The following is an 18,941-nucleotide window of genomic DNA, read 5'->3' on the forward strand; positions in this document are numbered from 1 at the left end:
AGCTTATAATAATGAATCTGAAAAGAGACTGGAAGAAGATAGCTGTTGTTCAAAGCTAAATCAAAACAACGCAGCTACGACAAAGGCACATCAGACTCTGCCATCTTCTTCAGCTTGTAGCTCAGCTGGCCATTGAAAGTGACTCAAAGCTTCCATCCCCATAGTACTATAAACAACCGACCAGATTGACAGCAATTATTTACCTGTCTCGTATAGATGTCTTGAAGGGAGGCAATCATATACTGGCTAGATCCTGAAACACGAGGACAGTGACTCAAACAATCTCTAGATTTATCAGTTGAAATCATCAATCAATGGACATTGTATCCACAAAGTTTGTGAACTAATTCAGCATTCATGACATCTAACAAGATGTATTAGCAGTAATTGAAACTTTAAATGTGAAGAATAGGTCACATGGGTTTTACCGGTTTGGTCGATTTCATCTTTGCATACTCTGAAGACATGCCAAGCCGAAGTGGTATCAGTTTGTTATCAGTACTTAAGAGAAAGGTAAATATTACATCCAATTCCAAGCATACTGAGTATTAATAATGGTAAAGGGATTGGATTGTAAAGGATAAAGGGAATAGAGTAGTGTACAGTGTAATGCAAATGAAACTCAACTCCAGAAAGAGATATATTTTTCATAAAAGATGACTTGACTTAACAAGAAACACAACTCAACCAGTAGCTCAATGAGAACAAAAATACCAAATATGATATCTAACAACCATACCTAAAAGCACTACAGAAGAAAAACGCTTGTGGGGGGAGGGAAAGATGAGAGGAGCAGAGCTTAGAATCACTTGCATTTGAAGCTAACCGGTATGAGACTGCCAATTACCAACGTTATTACTATATTGCAAAAATTCAGCTGCATCTGTAACCTAAATTCCATCATTGTCCATCCTGCCAGTATTGATAACAACCCAGAAGCTTTCTCAATAGAGGAAGGAGCCCAACAATAGCTATCTGAAGCTGTTCTGAGCTGTTTAACCGAAAGCTGACTTGCCCTGCCCCCCTGTTATTCAGATTCACACGAGCAATCAGATTCGTCGATCGTCCTACGGGAACTTGAGATTGTACATTGCAACCAATAGCAAGATCTCCATGCCAATCCATGACTGAGAGCCCAAGAGTTGAAAGTGAACGACCCAAAGGATAGTCTTTATCTCTCAATTGAGCCTCCAGGCTGCCACCATAAGCTACATCTCCCCTACCGGTCATTGCTCCCCCCGTCACAACTAATCGAAATCGCTTGTTAGCAATCAACTTGTCTTCAACTTTGAATCCGGCAGACAAGGCATCGCCTAATAGGGCAAGTGACAGACCAGCAATTGCCTTGTTCTTCCTAAAATTAATAAATGTTGTCTCACCACGTAATGTATAGGCCAAATCCTTCCCAACGGTCTGCATATCGAAACCAATGGAAGATGCTTTAGTTTCCCCATGCTTAATCGAACTGGTCATCTCTATTTGAACATTTGCATCCTTCTTATCCTTTGTAACTTGGCCACTAAAAGAGATGGGTATTGTGTCTTTGACGACAAACAACTTCTCTGCATTTATACCTTCATAACCAACATCATGATCCCATCCATGTGTTTCGAGTACAGGCCTTATTAGCCACTGGTTAGAGGAATCGAGATAACGATACCGGTGAGTGGGGTTATCAGAATCAAAGGAAGCAGGTAATGCCAAATCAGGCATGGGAACCGGTACTGAAGCAGCACCACCAGCATCTTCTTCTACATTCTCACTCCCATCGCTGCGTTGATCTTTTGCCTCAGCTGCCATTTTCTTCATCATCTTCCTTCTCCTTTTCTCTTCTTTCAGTTGCTTCTTCATAAAAAGTTTTTCCCTGTATTCCAATTCGTCAAAGTAGGCCTTCTTCTGTGCTTTGGAGAGCTTTGCCACCTGTGCTTTTGTCAGTCGTTTAAAAGGTGGCAATTCATCATATTCAGATTCATTTTCAGAATCTGATGATTCATCAAGGTCATCCTCAAGACCATCATCATCACCAAACTGTTCCTCCGGCAGTTTAACTTGAGGTCTGGACTGAAGAAGGGAAGAGAGAAGGAACGGTAAAGGTGGTGATTTCGACCTAGGAGTAAATGGCCTCCCAGGAGGACTATCTTGCAACTTCAGAAGAGTGTTGGCTTCGGCCAAAATCTTTGAGGCAAATGAGAGCAATAATAAATGAGGTTTCCAAACCTGTCCATTTGGCAATACCCTTTGCCCAGCTCGGTTCGTTCTGCAAGCAGAGTGATTCTCCACTAATGAGACAGGGTTCATAAGGCGCATATCCCCTGCAGCCTGGCGTATAGCTTGCTGTACAACATGAGACCGCTGAGTGACAAACATATCATAACTAGAAGCAGTACCATTTGGACCATCAGGTGGAGCAGATGCTGCATGAGTAAGAACCACAATCGCATTGAACCATATTGATGGTCCAAATATTTCAGTAATTGTACGCAAGAGTGGCATATCACTGAAATCCCGGGTTTGCATGTCCAACCTATCAAGATACAGAACAATATCTGGAGGCGTCTTTTTTATAAAACGCTTAACAGAGAGAAGGATTTTCTCATTTTGGCGCTGGTCGGACCAAGAGGAAAGAAGGCCAGGAGTGTCAATTACCCGTACTCTGATCCCCTGCACAGTTCCAACAACATCTTGAACCTTTTTTGTGCCCATTTGAAAAGCATCAGTACTGAATTTAACTTCATCAAATATGGAGTTGATGGTAGCACTTTTACCCACACCTGTCTTTCCAAGAACCATGATTGTACAAGAGAAATCAAGTGGCTCTTGCCCAGCTGCCTCCAGCTGCTCTGCCATGGCACTGGCACGGTCAAAGCTGAAGGCACCAACCCGACCTCCATTTCTTCCTCGAAGTTGCTCAGCTAATCCAAGACGGTATAGAACTTGTGCCACAACAACATTGTGTGGAGTTTGCCCAAGCCTATGTGCAAGACGCAAAAATTTCACTCTTATCATCTGGAGTTGCTCACGAGTATCATCATTTTCCTCAGCATCCCCATTAACAGGATCATCAATTTGTTGCATTTGAACATGGGATACAGTACCATTAACTCGAGGCGGCTGCACCACCCGAGGGGCAGGTTCCAATAATGGAGCAGCACGCCCAAGACCAGCTGGACGGGCAGGAGGAGTGGGATTTGTAGATTTTCCAGATGATGAAGCAATGATTGATGCAGGTTGAGTCTCTGTATCCCTGTTCACTTGAGTTTTGTCCTGTCCAACCTTATCTTTGCTCCCTGTCTTTTCAACCCCTAAAATGTCGGGGCCATTATTGGAACTATCAACAGGATGCTGATGTCTAGACGTATTGTCTTCCTTCACCTTCACATCACTTTCCCTGTCCTGGATCTTCTCAATTTTCTCATCTGCTATCTTTTCAGAAGCTGAGATATCCTTAACTGTCTCTAGAGAAATTTCATTTTCACCCACAGGTTCATGTTGGTCATCAGAAGTAGTCCCGTTCAATTCATGAGATTCTCTGGACTGCTTTTCTGAATCTTTCCCAATAGAATCATTTTTCACTTCCTCCATTCGGTGATTCTCATCTGCAGTAGTCACTTCCTCATTCCTGTGATCCTGATTTGTGGTAGTCACTTCCTCATTCCTGTGATCCTGATTTGTGGTAGTCACTTCCTCAGTCCTGTGATCCTGATTTGTGGTAGTCATGCAGGCTGAAGAGCTTTCTTCATTTTTATTATCATCCTTCTTAGGCTCAATACTAGTTGTCGCCTCTTTTATGTCTTCACTCTCATTGTTTGGCAGTTCTAGATCCACGTGAAGAGAATCATCCCTTGGCTCAGCATTTGTAATATCCAGATTGTCTAAATCTACAACAGGTACATTTAGTGGCTCCTCGGTCTTCTCAACGTGGTTTGAGAATTCTGTACCTAAGCTCTTCCCATTCAGTTCCACATGATCTCGATTTTCAGTAAGAAACTCACTGGTAGAATCCAGGTTAGTCCCCCCTACCAAATCAGCACTCTTATTCACTAATTCATCATCTGAAGACAAAGTCACATTCAAATCGTTACTATCATTATTTTCAGACTTCGTACTCTTCGAACCATATTTCAAATCATCCTCATCCCCGTCCTTCAGTACTACAACCTCTGGGCTAGCACCGTTCTCTAATGTATTAATTTTTGAATCATTTCTACTGAAATCCAACTCATCATCCTTCGTCTCGTTCAACTCGGAAGTCACTGCTTCCTCTTCAGTTCCTCTCTCATCAATAATAGAAGCCACAACTGCATTGTCGACCAATTTCCCATCCAAGCATTCTGTCTCCTTATCAGAATTCACATCTTGCTCCTCCACCAACGGGTTTTCATTTACCCTACTTGCCTCTATTGCCTCTTCAAACTTCTCTTCATCATGAGCACCGTTAGGATGGTTAGAAGTCACTCCAGACGTAAAACCATTGATTTCTTCTTCTTCTGCAATATTGCCATTCACCGAACCATATTTCGGGCTCTGCTCTATTAAATGATCTTTCCCATCTAATGCCTCCTCAAAAACATCTTCCCCTTCCGTATCCTTAGATTCATGAGAGCCAACTACAACTGTTTCATCTACCTTATCTCGTGAAACACCATCTCCCACAAACTTCTTTTCTCCATCGTGCAATCCATCAACAACCTCAACCCCATTTTCCATCACAAATCTAGAACAACCTCAGCCTCAAAGTCCTATACGCACCAAAACCCAACAAAAAAAAAAAAAACCACATCAAACCAAAAACATTAACAATTCAAACAAATAATAATAATAATAATAAAGGGCATATTCAACACCAATCAGAAAATCTAACACAAACCCAGAATTCCAAGAACCAAAAAATCGAAAACCCTAATGCCCAAATCCAGAAATGAACAAGTAATCCACATTCCCAATACCCACAGCAAAAACACCCAATCCCACATCCTCTTAATTCAAAGCCATTAGATCCTCCTCAAGCAACAATGTTTCAAAACTGGGTTTCACATGAATCAAACCAAAAGCAGATAGAAACTAAAAGAAACATAAAACACAAACATCAAATAGCTATAATCAGCAAAAAGTTGAAGAAACTCACCAGATTTTGAAGGTGAGAAAGGGAAAGATAGAGAAATAGAGAGAGAAAACTTTTAGGTAGAGAAAAAAGGTGGGTTTGTAGAGAGAGAAAACAAGTCTGTGTGAATGTTCAAGTTTTATTAAGAAAAAATAAAAGGGAAGAAGAGAGTTTTCTCTCCCAAAATGCTTTCTTTCCTTACTCTTCATTCTCCATTGCTTATCTAACCTTCACTATATCAAAATACGAAGGAAATTAGAGATAAGACTTTCATCAACGGTGCATATTTCATCTAAGCGTTTTAATCCAACGGTGTAAAAGAAAGGATTAACACTCCAATTGTGATGACGTGGATATTATGGTGGAAAAAATTACCTGTCCCGATACTACATTAAGTACGTGTTCAAATCCTTCACGTGGGGTGAATCTCAGCCGTTGTTGATTTGTTTGGTATGCAAATTGAACGGTCCTCGTTACTCACGGGTCTTTCAGATGGCAGAATTTGCAAACCTTTTTGGGAAATAGATTTGGAAGGAAGCATTATATTTATATTTTCATTGAAAAATGAGCATTTTACGAATAAAATTAGGTTTTTTTTTCATTGGGATAATAATTTGTGTTTTCAATAATAGAAAAAAGTATTCTTTCTTCTTTCTACGTTTCTTTTCAATACTTTCCTAATACTTACTTACTTTGGTAAGGTAATAATAATCATTTTCATAAGTTGGGAGCTCAATCCTCAACCAAGTCTAAACAAATTATAACTAGAGTTGGTAACTTTGTTCCTACTTTCGTTTATATTGGATAAATGTTCGAGGTAAAATGAGAGACTCAAGACAAATATAATGTTTTGATGATATTAAGATTTTTTACAATAATCTTTGAAGTCATGTCAATGTACTACACAAGTATATATAGTTCCTAATGAACCAAAAAGTGTTTTGAGGGAAAATAATATGTAGATGGTTCAAATTGAAAAGTTTTTAAAACGTAAAAGGAGGTTATATGCAAAGGTTTTCTTGGGAGCTTCTAAATTATAGTTTGTTGGAATTTATGTCTTAGAATTCGTAATGTGTAGTTTAAAATCGTTATATTCAATAAAGTTGTCAATGATGAATTATTAGTTAAATTGAATACTATAATTTTGAATACAATAAACTAAGGTCACGAGGCTATCTTGAGAAAATGTGAAATTTATGTTGAGGCATAAACGTATATCAAGTTTGAGTATATAGCCCAAACAGTCTATGATATATAAATAAGGTTGAGGTTCTTTATTATGAGAACATTATGAATGCAACCCACTTTGTAATTAGTACAATTGTTATGATCTTAAATCGTTCATGTGGAGACATGAATATGAAGACATCCTATGTAAAGAGTTCACATAAAACTAGAACCCTGAAATAGTCATTTTTATGTTATAGCATCATTGACCGTGTAAAACTGACTACTTCGATTATTGATAACATGGGTAACTTAATCTTAATTTTGAGATAACTATAAATTTATGTTAACATGAGATTATCATTAGATCTGCATGGGTGAAGGTAGCTCAACAATATTGGCCCAATAAGTTTTCCATTTCAAGAGGTAAGATTGGGTGAATAGTTGAAGACATAGGATGCAAGACGAAATTTACACTTGTCCATTACATGGTTAGTAAATAAGTTGTTCCCTTAAAGACTAAATCCAAGCATTGATGAAGGGGCCTCACCCTCACCCTTGGCCCGAAAAGGATTAGATTTATAGGTTGGACCTTAAACCAACTGTTTAATAATGGACTAGTGGGAATTAACGAACAAAATGTAATCTCTTGAGTACAATAATATTTTGACCCAACCGAGATTACGAACAACCTGTGAAGAATTAACTTACTAATCATGGTTATATCAAATAAACATCAATATATCTATAGTGAGGGGAGTCCAACTACAGAACTTTAGTGGAATGACCCTTAGTTAACAAATGTTGATTAGCTCAGTCTTTTTGGATAAATGAATCTCATGATCTATAGGTCACTAGGTTTCATGCTAGCTCATTTGGAATTAACTTAGAACAGTGTGTTGGATTAGTTCAAATTAGGTAAGAAGAGAGATATCGACAAGTATATGTGATATAGCGATTGGTTATAGTTTAGAGGTAGAGTTTTATATTCAAATATGATTTAAATATAAAAAATATGAATACATTTTTGTATTCGAAAGTTCGTAAAATGATGAAAATGGTCAAAGTGGTAAAAAGTCAACCTCAAACCGTAAAAAGTAAAAGGGATTACTTTTTATTTTGAAAAGTCAAACATTGACGTGCAATATATCCAAATGTGATTTGAAATTTGAAAAAATGAATGCAGTTTCATGCTTCGAATGTTGAAATTAGTCAAAATAGGCAAAATGGTAAAAAGTCAAAATGTTAACTTTTGAATTTGACTTGAAAGGTAAACTGACTAACTAAAGTTGGTGAGAAAATCTAACATTTTGTTAAATAATCCAAGTGTCTATTAGTGGCCTATGTGAAAGTTCATGGAGATAACACCAAGCCCACTAAGAGATAGTGCATTATTGCATAATTCCACTAACTCATTAGAGGCTAAGTCGAAGCTCATGGTGACAAGCTCGCTAAAAGTTAAAGGAATATAAGGCGTTGGACTTTGGTGAGTTTAGACATGCAATAGTTGCATGTAATTTGTCTATTTAAAGAAGGTTTTTTCAATGTGTAAAAGACTTTTTGCAATTTTAGTTTATTCTTTAAAAAAAAAAAAAAACCATCAAAATTCTCTCGATCGTAATCCAATTTCCATCCATATCTTTCTCTCAAATCCTTCACTCATCGGATCCCACAACTCAGTTCTAAGTCTGAAGAATAGCAGGTCAACACTAGTGATAGTTCAAATTGTGTTCACGTAGAGATTGGTGTGGTACGGAAGCTTAAAAGGTATGGTTTCTTAAAAACTCTAATTTAATTAAGTGAATGCATGCTAATGTCTAATAGAATTAGATCGAATTAAAGTCATATTGATTCTTATTTGGCTGCTCATGTCTACTCTATCCATCATAATTGTGGACTTGTCCACATAATTGCACAAAACCACATTTTGGATTACAAAATAAATATTTTTTTACTACTTCTCTTTCCTTCTTCAACATAGGGTTGAAGGAAAAACACAAAATACTACAATTTTGTCGTGAGTTTCGAATCGTTAATGAAATTGATTGAAATATCCTTATTTGATGCAAAGTTTTTTTTCCTGTAATAAAGAAGTCGTACATTTTAGTTGATATTAAATTTAATATCAGACATTAACTCACGTACTTTTAAGTACAAAATTTAATTGGATAAAACAAAAAAAAAGTATTGAAAAAAGAGTTGAACGAAATTTTTTTCTTCTTAGCAGCACATCAAAAAGAAGTTTTGACAACAACTTTATAATTGCACTTAGCCACTATCATCTTTGGGTATATATTTTATTTACATATTTTCTTTCACTTTCACAAATTGCGTTTATTTAAATTAAAGTTGGCTTCACTTCTCACTCATCACTCATCACTCATCACTCATCACATGAAAGCAAAGCACACTATTGTGTCAAATAAAAATACAACAAGTCTTGATGACTTATAATAGAAATTAAACTAAGAACACCACCAAACTCTGTCACATCATTGCCGCACTCGTTTGAAGTCTCAACTTCCATTTAAAATTTTAATATATTTCAACTCCAATGGTAGGTGTGAATAGTTATTATATCTATATCTATATATATATATATATTGTTTAAAACAAATGGCAAATTTCTAAATTTACCTTAACATAAGGCCGAAGCTCTAAAGGTAAGCATAGACTGACACGGATTACTACAGCCTAACAAATTACAAACAGAAATCAGATAAAGTATCCATAGAAATAGTGAAAACAGAGAAGTATCTGCTCGACGAGGCAGGAGGGCAGGAAACAAAATGAAACAGAAACAGTGATTCAAGCAGAAATGTGAGTAACAAAGAAACAGTTTTCTAGCAATGTGCTTGGTTAAAATCTTCTACTGTTGTTCATGGGCTACGCATTGGATTAGTCACTATAAACTGGACTGTTCTTGCACAAGACTAGAATTCAAGTGTCAAAAGATCAAAAAGTAATTGTCCTTGTTTTTCTAGGCAAAAAAAAAAAAAAAAAAAAAAAAAAAAAAAAAAAAAACAAACAAACAAACATGACCACAATTACAAATTAACCTCCTCGTCATGAATGGTGAGAATGCTACGTAGAAAAAGCCACAAAGACATGTGTTGCTTTGTTCTCCTCCTAAGGGAGATAACAAAAACAAAAGGCATTAACAGACTTGTCCAAAAGAAAGGTTCTCAAACAAAATTTTCATATTTTGAAATGGATGAATCCACCCCATTTATGAGATAAAATCACCTCCAGCACTATCCTCAACAACTTAATCTTGTTAGTTGATATGATATGGGCAGAGCCAAAATGTTCGATACGAAGGATGAAAATTTTGTATGCTAACTTTCTATATAAATGAGCTTTTTACTTTAAAAGAGCAAGAAAGAATATCAAAGAAAAAATTACTCATCAACTTCCTTTCTTCGCTTCACCCCTGCATAGTAAGCAATACAACTGCCTTATCGTGTAGCGTTCACATAAACAGGATCTGGTTTACAAGTTGTACTACTGTGTCCTTGGATGCTGAGGGAGAGAAGGGATCTCCTATAACACCTTTTATTTACAAAATTCAGCTTTCAGAAACTCCTCTAATCGGTGGAAAATCAGTGAGAATAAGCCTGCAAGGGTATATACCATGGCCATAATGCTATTAGCCTATTTCATTGGATCATATATATTAAATAAATACAAAATATAATTAATTCCTGGCTGTTGAGTTTCTTCCTGTAACTCTTGAGAATATAATGCTAGAAAAGTTAACGGAGCCAAATCCTTAAGCCACAAAAGAGTAGGAGGTATTAAACTCACAAACCTTGCTGTGTTGTTCTCTCTACAACATAATAATTCTGGTGTAGTGTGAAAGTACTAAAAGGGGATATGTTGAGAATATTGGTAGGGTAAGCGTATACAGTAGCTAAGTGGTCTTGAATATAATTTATAAATACATTAGGGATCTTAGAGGAGAGGTCTATTTTGGTGAATCAGTCACTGATGGATTGTAGGAGAGATATAGTCCTCTCGAAAGACTATTGATATTGTAATAGTATATTGAATATGAATGTTAGATATTCTATTAAATTTACCCTCACCTATCAGCTTAAACTTTTGGGCGAATTGGTAATTTAAGATGGTAACAGAGTAGGTGGTCTAAAGGAGTCGTGTGTTCAAGCCTCTGCAATGTTATTTTCTCTCCATTTAATATTGATTTCCACTTGTTTGGACCATTCTTTCATAATTCAAGCCAACAAGTAAGGGGAGTGTCAAATATTCTATTAAATTTACCTTCAGTTATTAAGCTTTCGGGTGAATTGATGATTAAGAATGAATATATATATATATATATATATATATATTAAAGAAAGTGAAATGCATGAGTGAGTAGTACCTGCAGAAGGGTTGCTCTTCTGATGCAAGGAGCCTTTCACAAGAAGTGTTCCAGGGATCTGCTGAAAGACCTATAACAAAAAAGAAATAGTCATGATAAAAGAAAAGTTATGTGCCTAAGCATTTGCAATGGAGTCACACAACCATAAAATGGCAAGCGGAAAATACCGAAACTCGAAAACACAGATCAGTAGAGAGTTGAGTTTCTGATTTTTCCAAAGCTACACAACTGGCATCTTTGACCTCTTCACATGCTCCATTCTCAAGAATTGCTTGGCAATGATCCTCAGATGCAGTAATCTACCAAAATATTAATTGTTAACTTGTAAGCATGAAACCATCACTTGCAACAACATAAAAGAAGCCAAGTGAACAACCATACATCTACTGTAAATGAAGAAGCGTTCAATTTACAAGAAGCTCCACCGGTGCTAAGAAAACGTTCAACTGATTGCAGTATACTCATGGCACTGACTTGTGAAAGGAGGCCCTGAGCAACAGAAACAAACCAAAACTGAGCTTATCCACAGAAAAGGCATGGTATCTCGAAAAACAAGGAAAGCCTAACATAAAATCAAAAAGCTCCAACATCGATCCACCTCAAGCATGAAAGACAAGATACTCTTGTTAGTGACATGAGGAGATATAATCTTCCGTGCTGTGGACATAAAAGACCAAGCAAGTCCCCACCGACAAGTTTGGCCTTGAACAAATTCTGTAGTCTTGACAACTGTCACTCCAACTTTCCAAAGTTTAGATATCAGGAAGCTGAGGTTTGATTTCTTCCCAATCATTGAAGTGTACCACCTGCAGATGTCAAATAAGATAAGAAGATAAGATTCCAAAAAGGTATATAGAAGAATCAGAGGCAATTTTGCAGCATTAAAGTAAGGAATACCGAAAAGTCTGCTTCAAAACAATGCTGTCTTCAATCATACGACTGATAAATGCCCTCTCCCCACCTGGGCAGACCATCTCTTGTGGAGTTCCACCACAAGAAGTCTTTGGATTCAATCCTGCTTCATCCATACTCTCAAAAAAGGGAGGATTGCACATGCAAAAGTCAAACCTCTCACCATCTTTGACAACACCAAGAAGAATGGGAGGACCATGATATTGCGTCTCCAAGTGGATTGCCTCCTTCGACAAGAATGAGGGCAGGGGTGGCCCTATTTCCCTACCATCCATCTCATTGAAAATCTTGCATTCACTATCGACTGCTACACTATCATGTAATTCTGTAGAAAGATCATCTGAGGTATCATCCACCTTTCTAATTTCAATAAGTTCAGAAATATGTGGATTACTTGTAACGTTTCTTTCGGCCCACTCTAGTGCTACATCAGTCACATCTGCACCAACCCGAGTAGAACAACCGAAGACCTGGTCATTGTTAAAAATACAGATCAATGGGTAACATAGAAATTTGAGAACAAAACCAACTATACGTAAAGGAAGTCACCTGTCCCAACGAAACTCCACCCGAGAAGAGACGCTCCAAGAAGTGGGTAAATGCAATTTGCCCCAGTTCCTATGTCAAAACCTCTTACACGACCGCAATCACTATTTTTCTTTGCAACGACATCAGATGACAAAAGATCTTCAAGCCAATGAATATAATTCGATCTATTAGGTACTGTCGGGCAGAGCTGTCCATCAGGAATCCACCTGAGACGTAGATATCAAATTACACTTCAATCATAAAGACATCCTAATTTGACAAACAAAGCACCTTGATATTGCCAACAAAACCGACAAGCGCAACACAATCAAATCACTCTCAAAACATATAATTTCACAAATCAAAAGACATGATTTGAAACAAGTAAAACTCTGACTGGTAAATGTAAAGAAAGGTGTACAGTATGGTTGGTCCTCTTCAACATAATAGCATGAATTGGGTCCTTGGGAATGTATTGATCCCACCATTAGGATGGATATTTCGATTGCATTACATAATGAGTTACAAAGGGATAAAACCACACATTACCCTATGAAAGCCATTTTTTAAAAAAAAGAACGAACCCCATCATGAGTTCAAAATGAAAGTCCAAATTTAACTTAGCCCACATAGTTTGAAGCAGAAAAGAAGAGCAAAGAAAGAAAAAGAGCACTGCTCTCTTCTAATATGAACAGAAATTAAAACCTTCAGCTATGAGGAAGATAAAACAGTGAAACAGAAAATAGAGCAATGGAAAGCCAAAGGGGAGGAGAGATACCAATGAAGAGCATGGTCATGAAGAAGCAAAACCCGGGTAAGTTCACGGGTGGCATTGAAGTCGGTCCAGTCGATTCTGGGTCGGGGATGAAGAGAGACGAAAGGTTGAAACGAAGGGTAAAGAGAAGCTAAGAGAGCGAAATCTGGGGGATTTTCAGCATATTTATTTCTGGGATGGATTGTTGCCGCCTCTCTCGTCTTCCTCTTCTTTCTCGTCATCGCCAAATTCCTCGGCCTCGGGGCTCCCTGAGTTGTTGTTCGATGCTCGCTCCCGCTGATGCTTCAATTTGCCTAAACTTTGACCATCAGTTTATTGGTAAAGCGACGAAGATCTGAATTCACTCCCAACTTAGGATAGTTTTTACGTTAAAAAACATTTCTACGCGATGCTCCCAATTTTATGCTAAATCTTATCAATTGAAGTTAACTATGGTAGATTAGAGTTTGAAATATTATTTGATGTCCACCACCTTCTCATGCATCTCATAACTTTCTTTTTTTTTTTTCTTCTTCTCTTGACTCTTGGCATGTATTTTTACATTTTTTCTAATTTTCTCTCTCAATTTTATAACAAGTTATTAACACAAGTCTATCCATCACTTTGGTAAATGTTGAAATTGATTCATGTTATAAATTTGTTGAAATTTTCTCTATAAATTTTGTAGGTATTTAGAATTTTGATGATTTTTTCATATATATGTATTTGGTGTATTAATCATTGATCTTCTTATTGTCATCACCATTCATCTTTTTTTAATGTAAACATAAAGTTTAAAGAATTGTGGATACTCTAATATGTAACTTGTGTGTTTGCAAATTGATTGTTAAAATATATTTATATTAGATTTTACATTTGATCTAATCAAATGGTAAAACTCATGAAACGTTTTATGTAAGCGTTCAAACTAAAATCTTGAATAGTGACTTGAAAGACATTAGTGAGTTTTTAAAGAAATTTTTTTTATAGTTATTACTTTTGTATTTAAGTAAATTAGAGAGTTGTTTGTCTCCAAAATTTACAATCACATTGAATTTGTTTAGACATGTACTTGTATTCCAAACCCCACTCTTTGAAAATTTAGAGTTTATAATCAAACTTATTCACATAATGTATATGTGCATGGATTTTCATCACAATCTTTTGTGTTGATGTTAAATATTATCGTGAATTATTTGTGAAGTATATATATATATATATATATATATATATAAATTGTTGAGGAATAAAACTCAAGTTAGAGAAACTCAAATAACCTTATTTTGACCAATCCAAAATAGAAAATATATTGAAATCAAGTATTTCTTGACTTTAAATTTTAAGTTAAATTTAAATGGATATGTCACAAGATGTTGTATCCCTTCATATGTATGTTTAAAGTTGTAGCATAAAATATGTCATTTAGACTAAAATTTAGAGTATTTTTTAAAATAGAACAAAATGTTAAAATATCTATCAAACAATTTTTTAATAACTTCTTTGTTCATTTTCAAAAAAATTTGGAAAACAATAGTTTATATGTGGTATTTAGATTTGTTTGGACAACCCCAAATTTAAACGGTTTTTTTTTTTTATATATATATATAAATTTAGCTATTTTTGTGTACACTATCCATCTGTTTAGATTTGATGGTTTAAATTTGCGTAACTAAATCTAAATAGGTTTTTAAATCATTGTTTTGGTAAATTTTGGCTATTTTTGTAAATTGTCCATTAGATTTGGGAAGACAAATCTAAATGATTTTTTTAGATTGCTTGATCTTTAAATTTGGTTATATTTATCTATCCAATATAAAAAATATATATTGTACATTTGATATAAACAAAAAAAAGAAAAGGACATAGAAATAAGAAGAAAAAGACATAGAAATAAGAAACAAAACGATGAAAAGAAGAAGAAAAATCAAGAAGAAGAGAGTCAAAATTGAAAAATCATTATAAATTAGACAAAAATAGAATTCTCAAGTTTAATAGATTTTTCTTAAATTGTTCTATGAATTCTTCTATTTATAAAAATTAGCCTAAAATTTATTGGTAAATCATACATCTTATTTTAAAATATAATTTTTATATTTTTATAGTTGAAAGATTTGATTGAGATATTTTTTGAATTTGCTTCTATTTTCACATTTTCAAATATAATTGTTTTATTTATATAAGGAATTAAATTTAATTAAAAATATATTTGTTTACTTAATTGGATCGCATTCTTTTTTACAAATAGTGTGGTTATTTTTATATTTTATATACGTTAGGCTTATAATGTGATTATTTTTATATTTTATATACGTTAAACTTATATAATGTTAATATTATTTTTCAAATACGAGAATAAATATTTAATTTTATTTATTTGTAATGCTTATATTACAACTTATTTGATTATTGAATATTAAATTATTTTCATGGGAATTTATCGCGAGTCTTAAAATCATATATATAAAATTCCCTCACGACAAAGTTTATGAAAATTATGTATGATCTTAGAACCGAGATAGCCCTGAGCTAAAGAACATAAACTAATATACTATGAACTATGATCTTGGGCTAAGGTTGGTTTGAGATGCCATCAAGAGAGACCGAGAAATTTTCTTGAAATAGTTTTTAAATTTGGGAATAATCTTAGGGTCGGTCAATCCATGTCTAGATTAACCCCAAGAAAAACAAAAAATTCAGTTGTCCCAAGTGCACCCACGAAAAGAGAATGGAACAATGTGTGGTAGATATTTTGACCTAAAATAAATGGAGTAAAAGAACGCCAATCTTTCTTTTGCTTAATCCATGTCCCAAACGTGTAGTTGGCATAAAATAACACACTTCACTCCTCTCAAGTTTGCATCTAAAAGTTTGACTATAATAACAATTATAATAATTTACTGTATCCCACGCAAACGATTATAATACCTAAATTAATATAATTTTCATACTATTATAGGTCACTCCTCGCCTTAAACCTCAAACGCCTTCAAAGTATCCCCGTCATACTTGAGTAGTTTGTTTGTTTTTTTCATCTTGTATTAGTATTTTGTGTCTGCAACTCACTCACTTTTAATGTTACATATAAGTTAAAAGTTTTATATTACTATTTGTTACAAATATAGATTATACGAACAACCTTTAAAATCACTCTAATTTTAAATCGTATGATACATTATTAAATAAAACATGAGATTTCATTGTAAAGTCAATCAATAATAGAATGAATAACTAATTTATCTTATAAAAGTTACGATACATCTTCATATTTCAAAAATACAGCATGCATCTTCTAACACATCTCAATAATATCTTATTTTTCGTAGTAATTTGATTTAAAAAAACATTTACTAAAATAAGTGAGGGAAGATAAAAGATGGAAAAACCATGTGCCCATCAACATTATTGTACTCTCTAAGTCTCAAATATTGTGGACGTTCATGAATCATGTATACCAATGGAGATCTGCCCATAACATGTATTAAGAGAGAGAGAGAGAGAGCAGGATTCCTCGTTTAGATTAGGAATGGGGAGGAAGAGATGGGAAATAAAACTTCCTTATAGGCTAAACAAATAATAAGAATTTTCATGTTTTTGCTATGTTACTTTATATTATTATATTTAATTTTCAAATTTTATTTAAGTATTTTTTTTGGAATAGGTGTGTTTGGTAGTTGAAGTTTCAAATGACTCATCTTGGTTCTTAAGTTTTCAATCATAGGTCTAGAAGGTCCTCTTTGTTAACCTAATTGTTAAAATTTGCGGATAATTATATTATTTAAATGTTGATGTGACTTGGTCAATCAATTTCTTTTTAATTTTTATTTAAAGGAATAAGAAAACTAGTTTGAGTTCTAAAACATTCGACGTGAACAAAACCCATGAAATCTTATATCTCAGTGTCCATTGATGCAACTATAAGAGGTGCACATGATCACAACATGTTTGCTCTTTGTTCATTACTCGTCCCCACTATGCACAAATGACTTCACATTGAATTTTTGTGGTCTATAAAAGTTAAAATTGGCCCGGGATCATTGACATAATTGAGGAGTTTAACAATATTATTGACATAATGCTTATGTAGTTGGATCTCGAGGCCATCTCGGAGCAACATTATACTGGTTGGAGATCATTGACATAATTGGAAAAATTGACAATATCATTGACATAATGTTTTTGTAGTTTGATCTCGAGGCCATCTCGGAGCAACAGTATATTGGTTGGAGATCGGAAAAATTGACAATATCATTGACATAATGTTTATGTAGTTTGATCTCTCGGTGATGCACTCAACGAGAAATTGAAGGAAACTCTTTGAAGGTCAGTTTCGATGTTGCACTCAGACATGTTAGTATTGGTTTAAACTACTACTTCCAGGATTTGTTATGTTACCATTTTAAACTTTGATGTAGTCTAAAAAGAAGAAGCATTATTCATTTTCTGAAGAGGTTTTTCAACTTCGCATGCTGGAGAAGACTCGTTGAATTATTATTGTAATTTGAATGTGAATTTTCCAAAATTAGGAGCAAGATGGAAGAAGATTAACTCATTGGATTATTGAGGTTGTAATTTTATTGATATTTGAATCGTATACCTTTAAGGTTGACAAAATGTACTGATTTTTCTCTTTTGAAGATGCATTGAACAAGGGTTTTCTTTAACAATATGAAACATTTCCTGTCATATTTGAACAATTTATCAAATATGTATTCTGAAATCATTTGCAAACTTAACATTTTAAAGTTACTCTCTTGGTGTGCTCGTGCTTTTCAATGATTTTATTCGCCATTCTTAGATGTAATAGGTAGTGGGGCTGATGTGGTAGGAGTATATTTTCGTCAATGTCTTCCTACAATAAGTCGGTCGAAGTATTAATGTGCAAATTCTGAACGGACCATATAGTCGGTTTAGTAAAGTGTTAAACCAATACATGAGTAATATAGTCGATCGATTGAGTCGATTTAACACTTGAAAATATTTTTTGGAAATTATCGATTTTAAACTTTTCGAAACCAACCTGACCAAACCCTCTCGTTTTTCGATCTATCATGTTCACCACTATCCTCTAGTGTTTTTTTTAATGAAATAGATGCTTTGTATCGCATAAACGTAAAGTATGTCGATTAAGTTCCATGATCTACCCTGCATGTTTTTTCATTCAAATCAACCTTATAGAGTAAAATAGAGCATTTAAATCTCTTACTAGCCTAGAGTGAAAGTGAACTATTTATAACCTCTCTCTACCTCAAACATCATGTCTCCAACACATGTGCTACACAATTTCTAGAATTAGTCTTAGATAATTTATCCAATTTTTAGCCCATCTAGACATAACCAATTTTCGAATAATCTCAAGAACTTGAATTATTGATTTATCCATTGCTTGCACATAATATAGGAATTAAAGCATTTAGACATATTGTTCAGCAAAAGATCACATTTAACTTTTGTTCAAAAAGAATGCTTTAATTAGACCAATACGTCACACGTACCTATGCCGTTCAAATTATAGTACTGGTAAGTATATGCATAATCAACTTACCAATTTTTGTCATAATATCATCAAACTTAGGCTTAGTAGTTCCCATTGCAGTATCCCAAAACATGTTTTTTAAAGCCACCCACTTGAATTGCTTTTGAAACTTTTTGTATAAATGTGGCACAAAATCTATAGTCTACATTTAAGAATATGTCGTTGAAAGTTAGAACAAATACCCTAAATAGGAATAGTATATAATTTGATAATTTGAAACAATATAATTATATCATAGTACAATGATAGACAAGATCAATAAATATATTTACATTTTGCTAGTCTGAAACGAAAGTCAATTCCTTACTGTGAAAAGTCTCCTAAATCATTCTTGAACGATAAAAGTAAACTGTGTCCAACTGTTTTTTGTTTTTTTGCCTCCATCACATACCACACAATGGGGTATATGCCATCATTACCATAAATTCTAACTACAATCATTGAATGTCCTTAGCATGGCTCCTTGAGATGACATGCATCCTAATCCATGAACAAATGACATCCACCAAGAAATCCCTTTCTCTACATGCTCGAAAACATATAAAGATTTGTCTAAATATGA

The 18,941-nt window shown here is 34.5% G+C and overlaps 2 protein-coding genes across 3 annotated transcripts; both read right to left on the reverse strand.

The window, feature by feature from the left end:
* Window positions 1-552: 552 nt before the first annotated feature.
* LOC101205042 (translocase of chloroplast 120, chloroplastic) lies at window positions 553-5,353 on the reverse strand. 2 transcript variants are annotated; one of them, XM_031889414.1, is made up of 3 exons: window positions 5,126-5,353; window positions 3,685-4,739; window positions 553-3,648 (listed from the first exon to the last, which is right to left on the reverse strand). In XM_031889414.1, exons 2-3 carry the CDS (start codon window positions 4,705-4,707, stop codon window positions 901-903), a joined length of 3,771 nt encoding a protein of 1,256 aa, XP_031745274.1. In that variant the 5' UTR covers window positions 4,708-4,739; window positions 5,126-5,353; the 3' UTR covers window positions 553-900. The 2 variants fall into 2 exon arrangements, with proteins under 2 accessions (XP_031745274.1, XP_004144917.2); XM_004144869.3 differs by having other exon boundaries at window positions 553-4,739.
* A 3,981-nt stretch (window positions 5,354-9,334) lies between these two features.
* Window positions 9,335-13,247, reverse strand: LOC101205279 (U6 small nuclear RNA (adenine-(43)-N(6))-methyltransferase). The gene is made up of 8 exons (XM_004144870.3): window positions 12,871-13,247; window positions 12,114-12,319; window positions 11,550-12,003; window positions 11,251-11,458; window positions 11,034-11,141; window positions 10,820-10,951; window positions 10,653-10,722; window positions 9,335-9,885 (listed from the first exon to the last, which is right to left on the reverse strand). The coding sequence occupies exons 1-8, from the start codon at window positions 13,086-13,088 to the stop codon at window positions 9,824-9,826; spliced, it is 1,458 nt and encodes a 485-aa protein (XP_004144918.1). The 5' UTR covers window positions 13,089-13,247; the 3' UTR covers window positions 9,335-9,823.
* Between the last annotated feature and the right edge of the window lie 5,694 nt (window positions 13,248-18,941).

The sequence above is a fragment of the Cucumis sativus genome, chromosome 7, assembly GCF_000004075.3.
Source record: "Cucumis sativus cultivar 9930 chromosome 7, Cucumber_9930_V3, whole genome shotgun sequence".
NCBI lineage: Eukaryota > Viridiplantae > Streptophyta > Magnoliopsida > Cucurbitales > Cucurbitaceae > Cucumis > Cucumis sativus.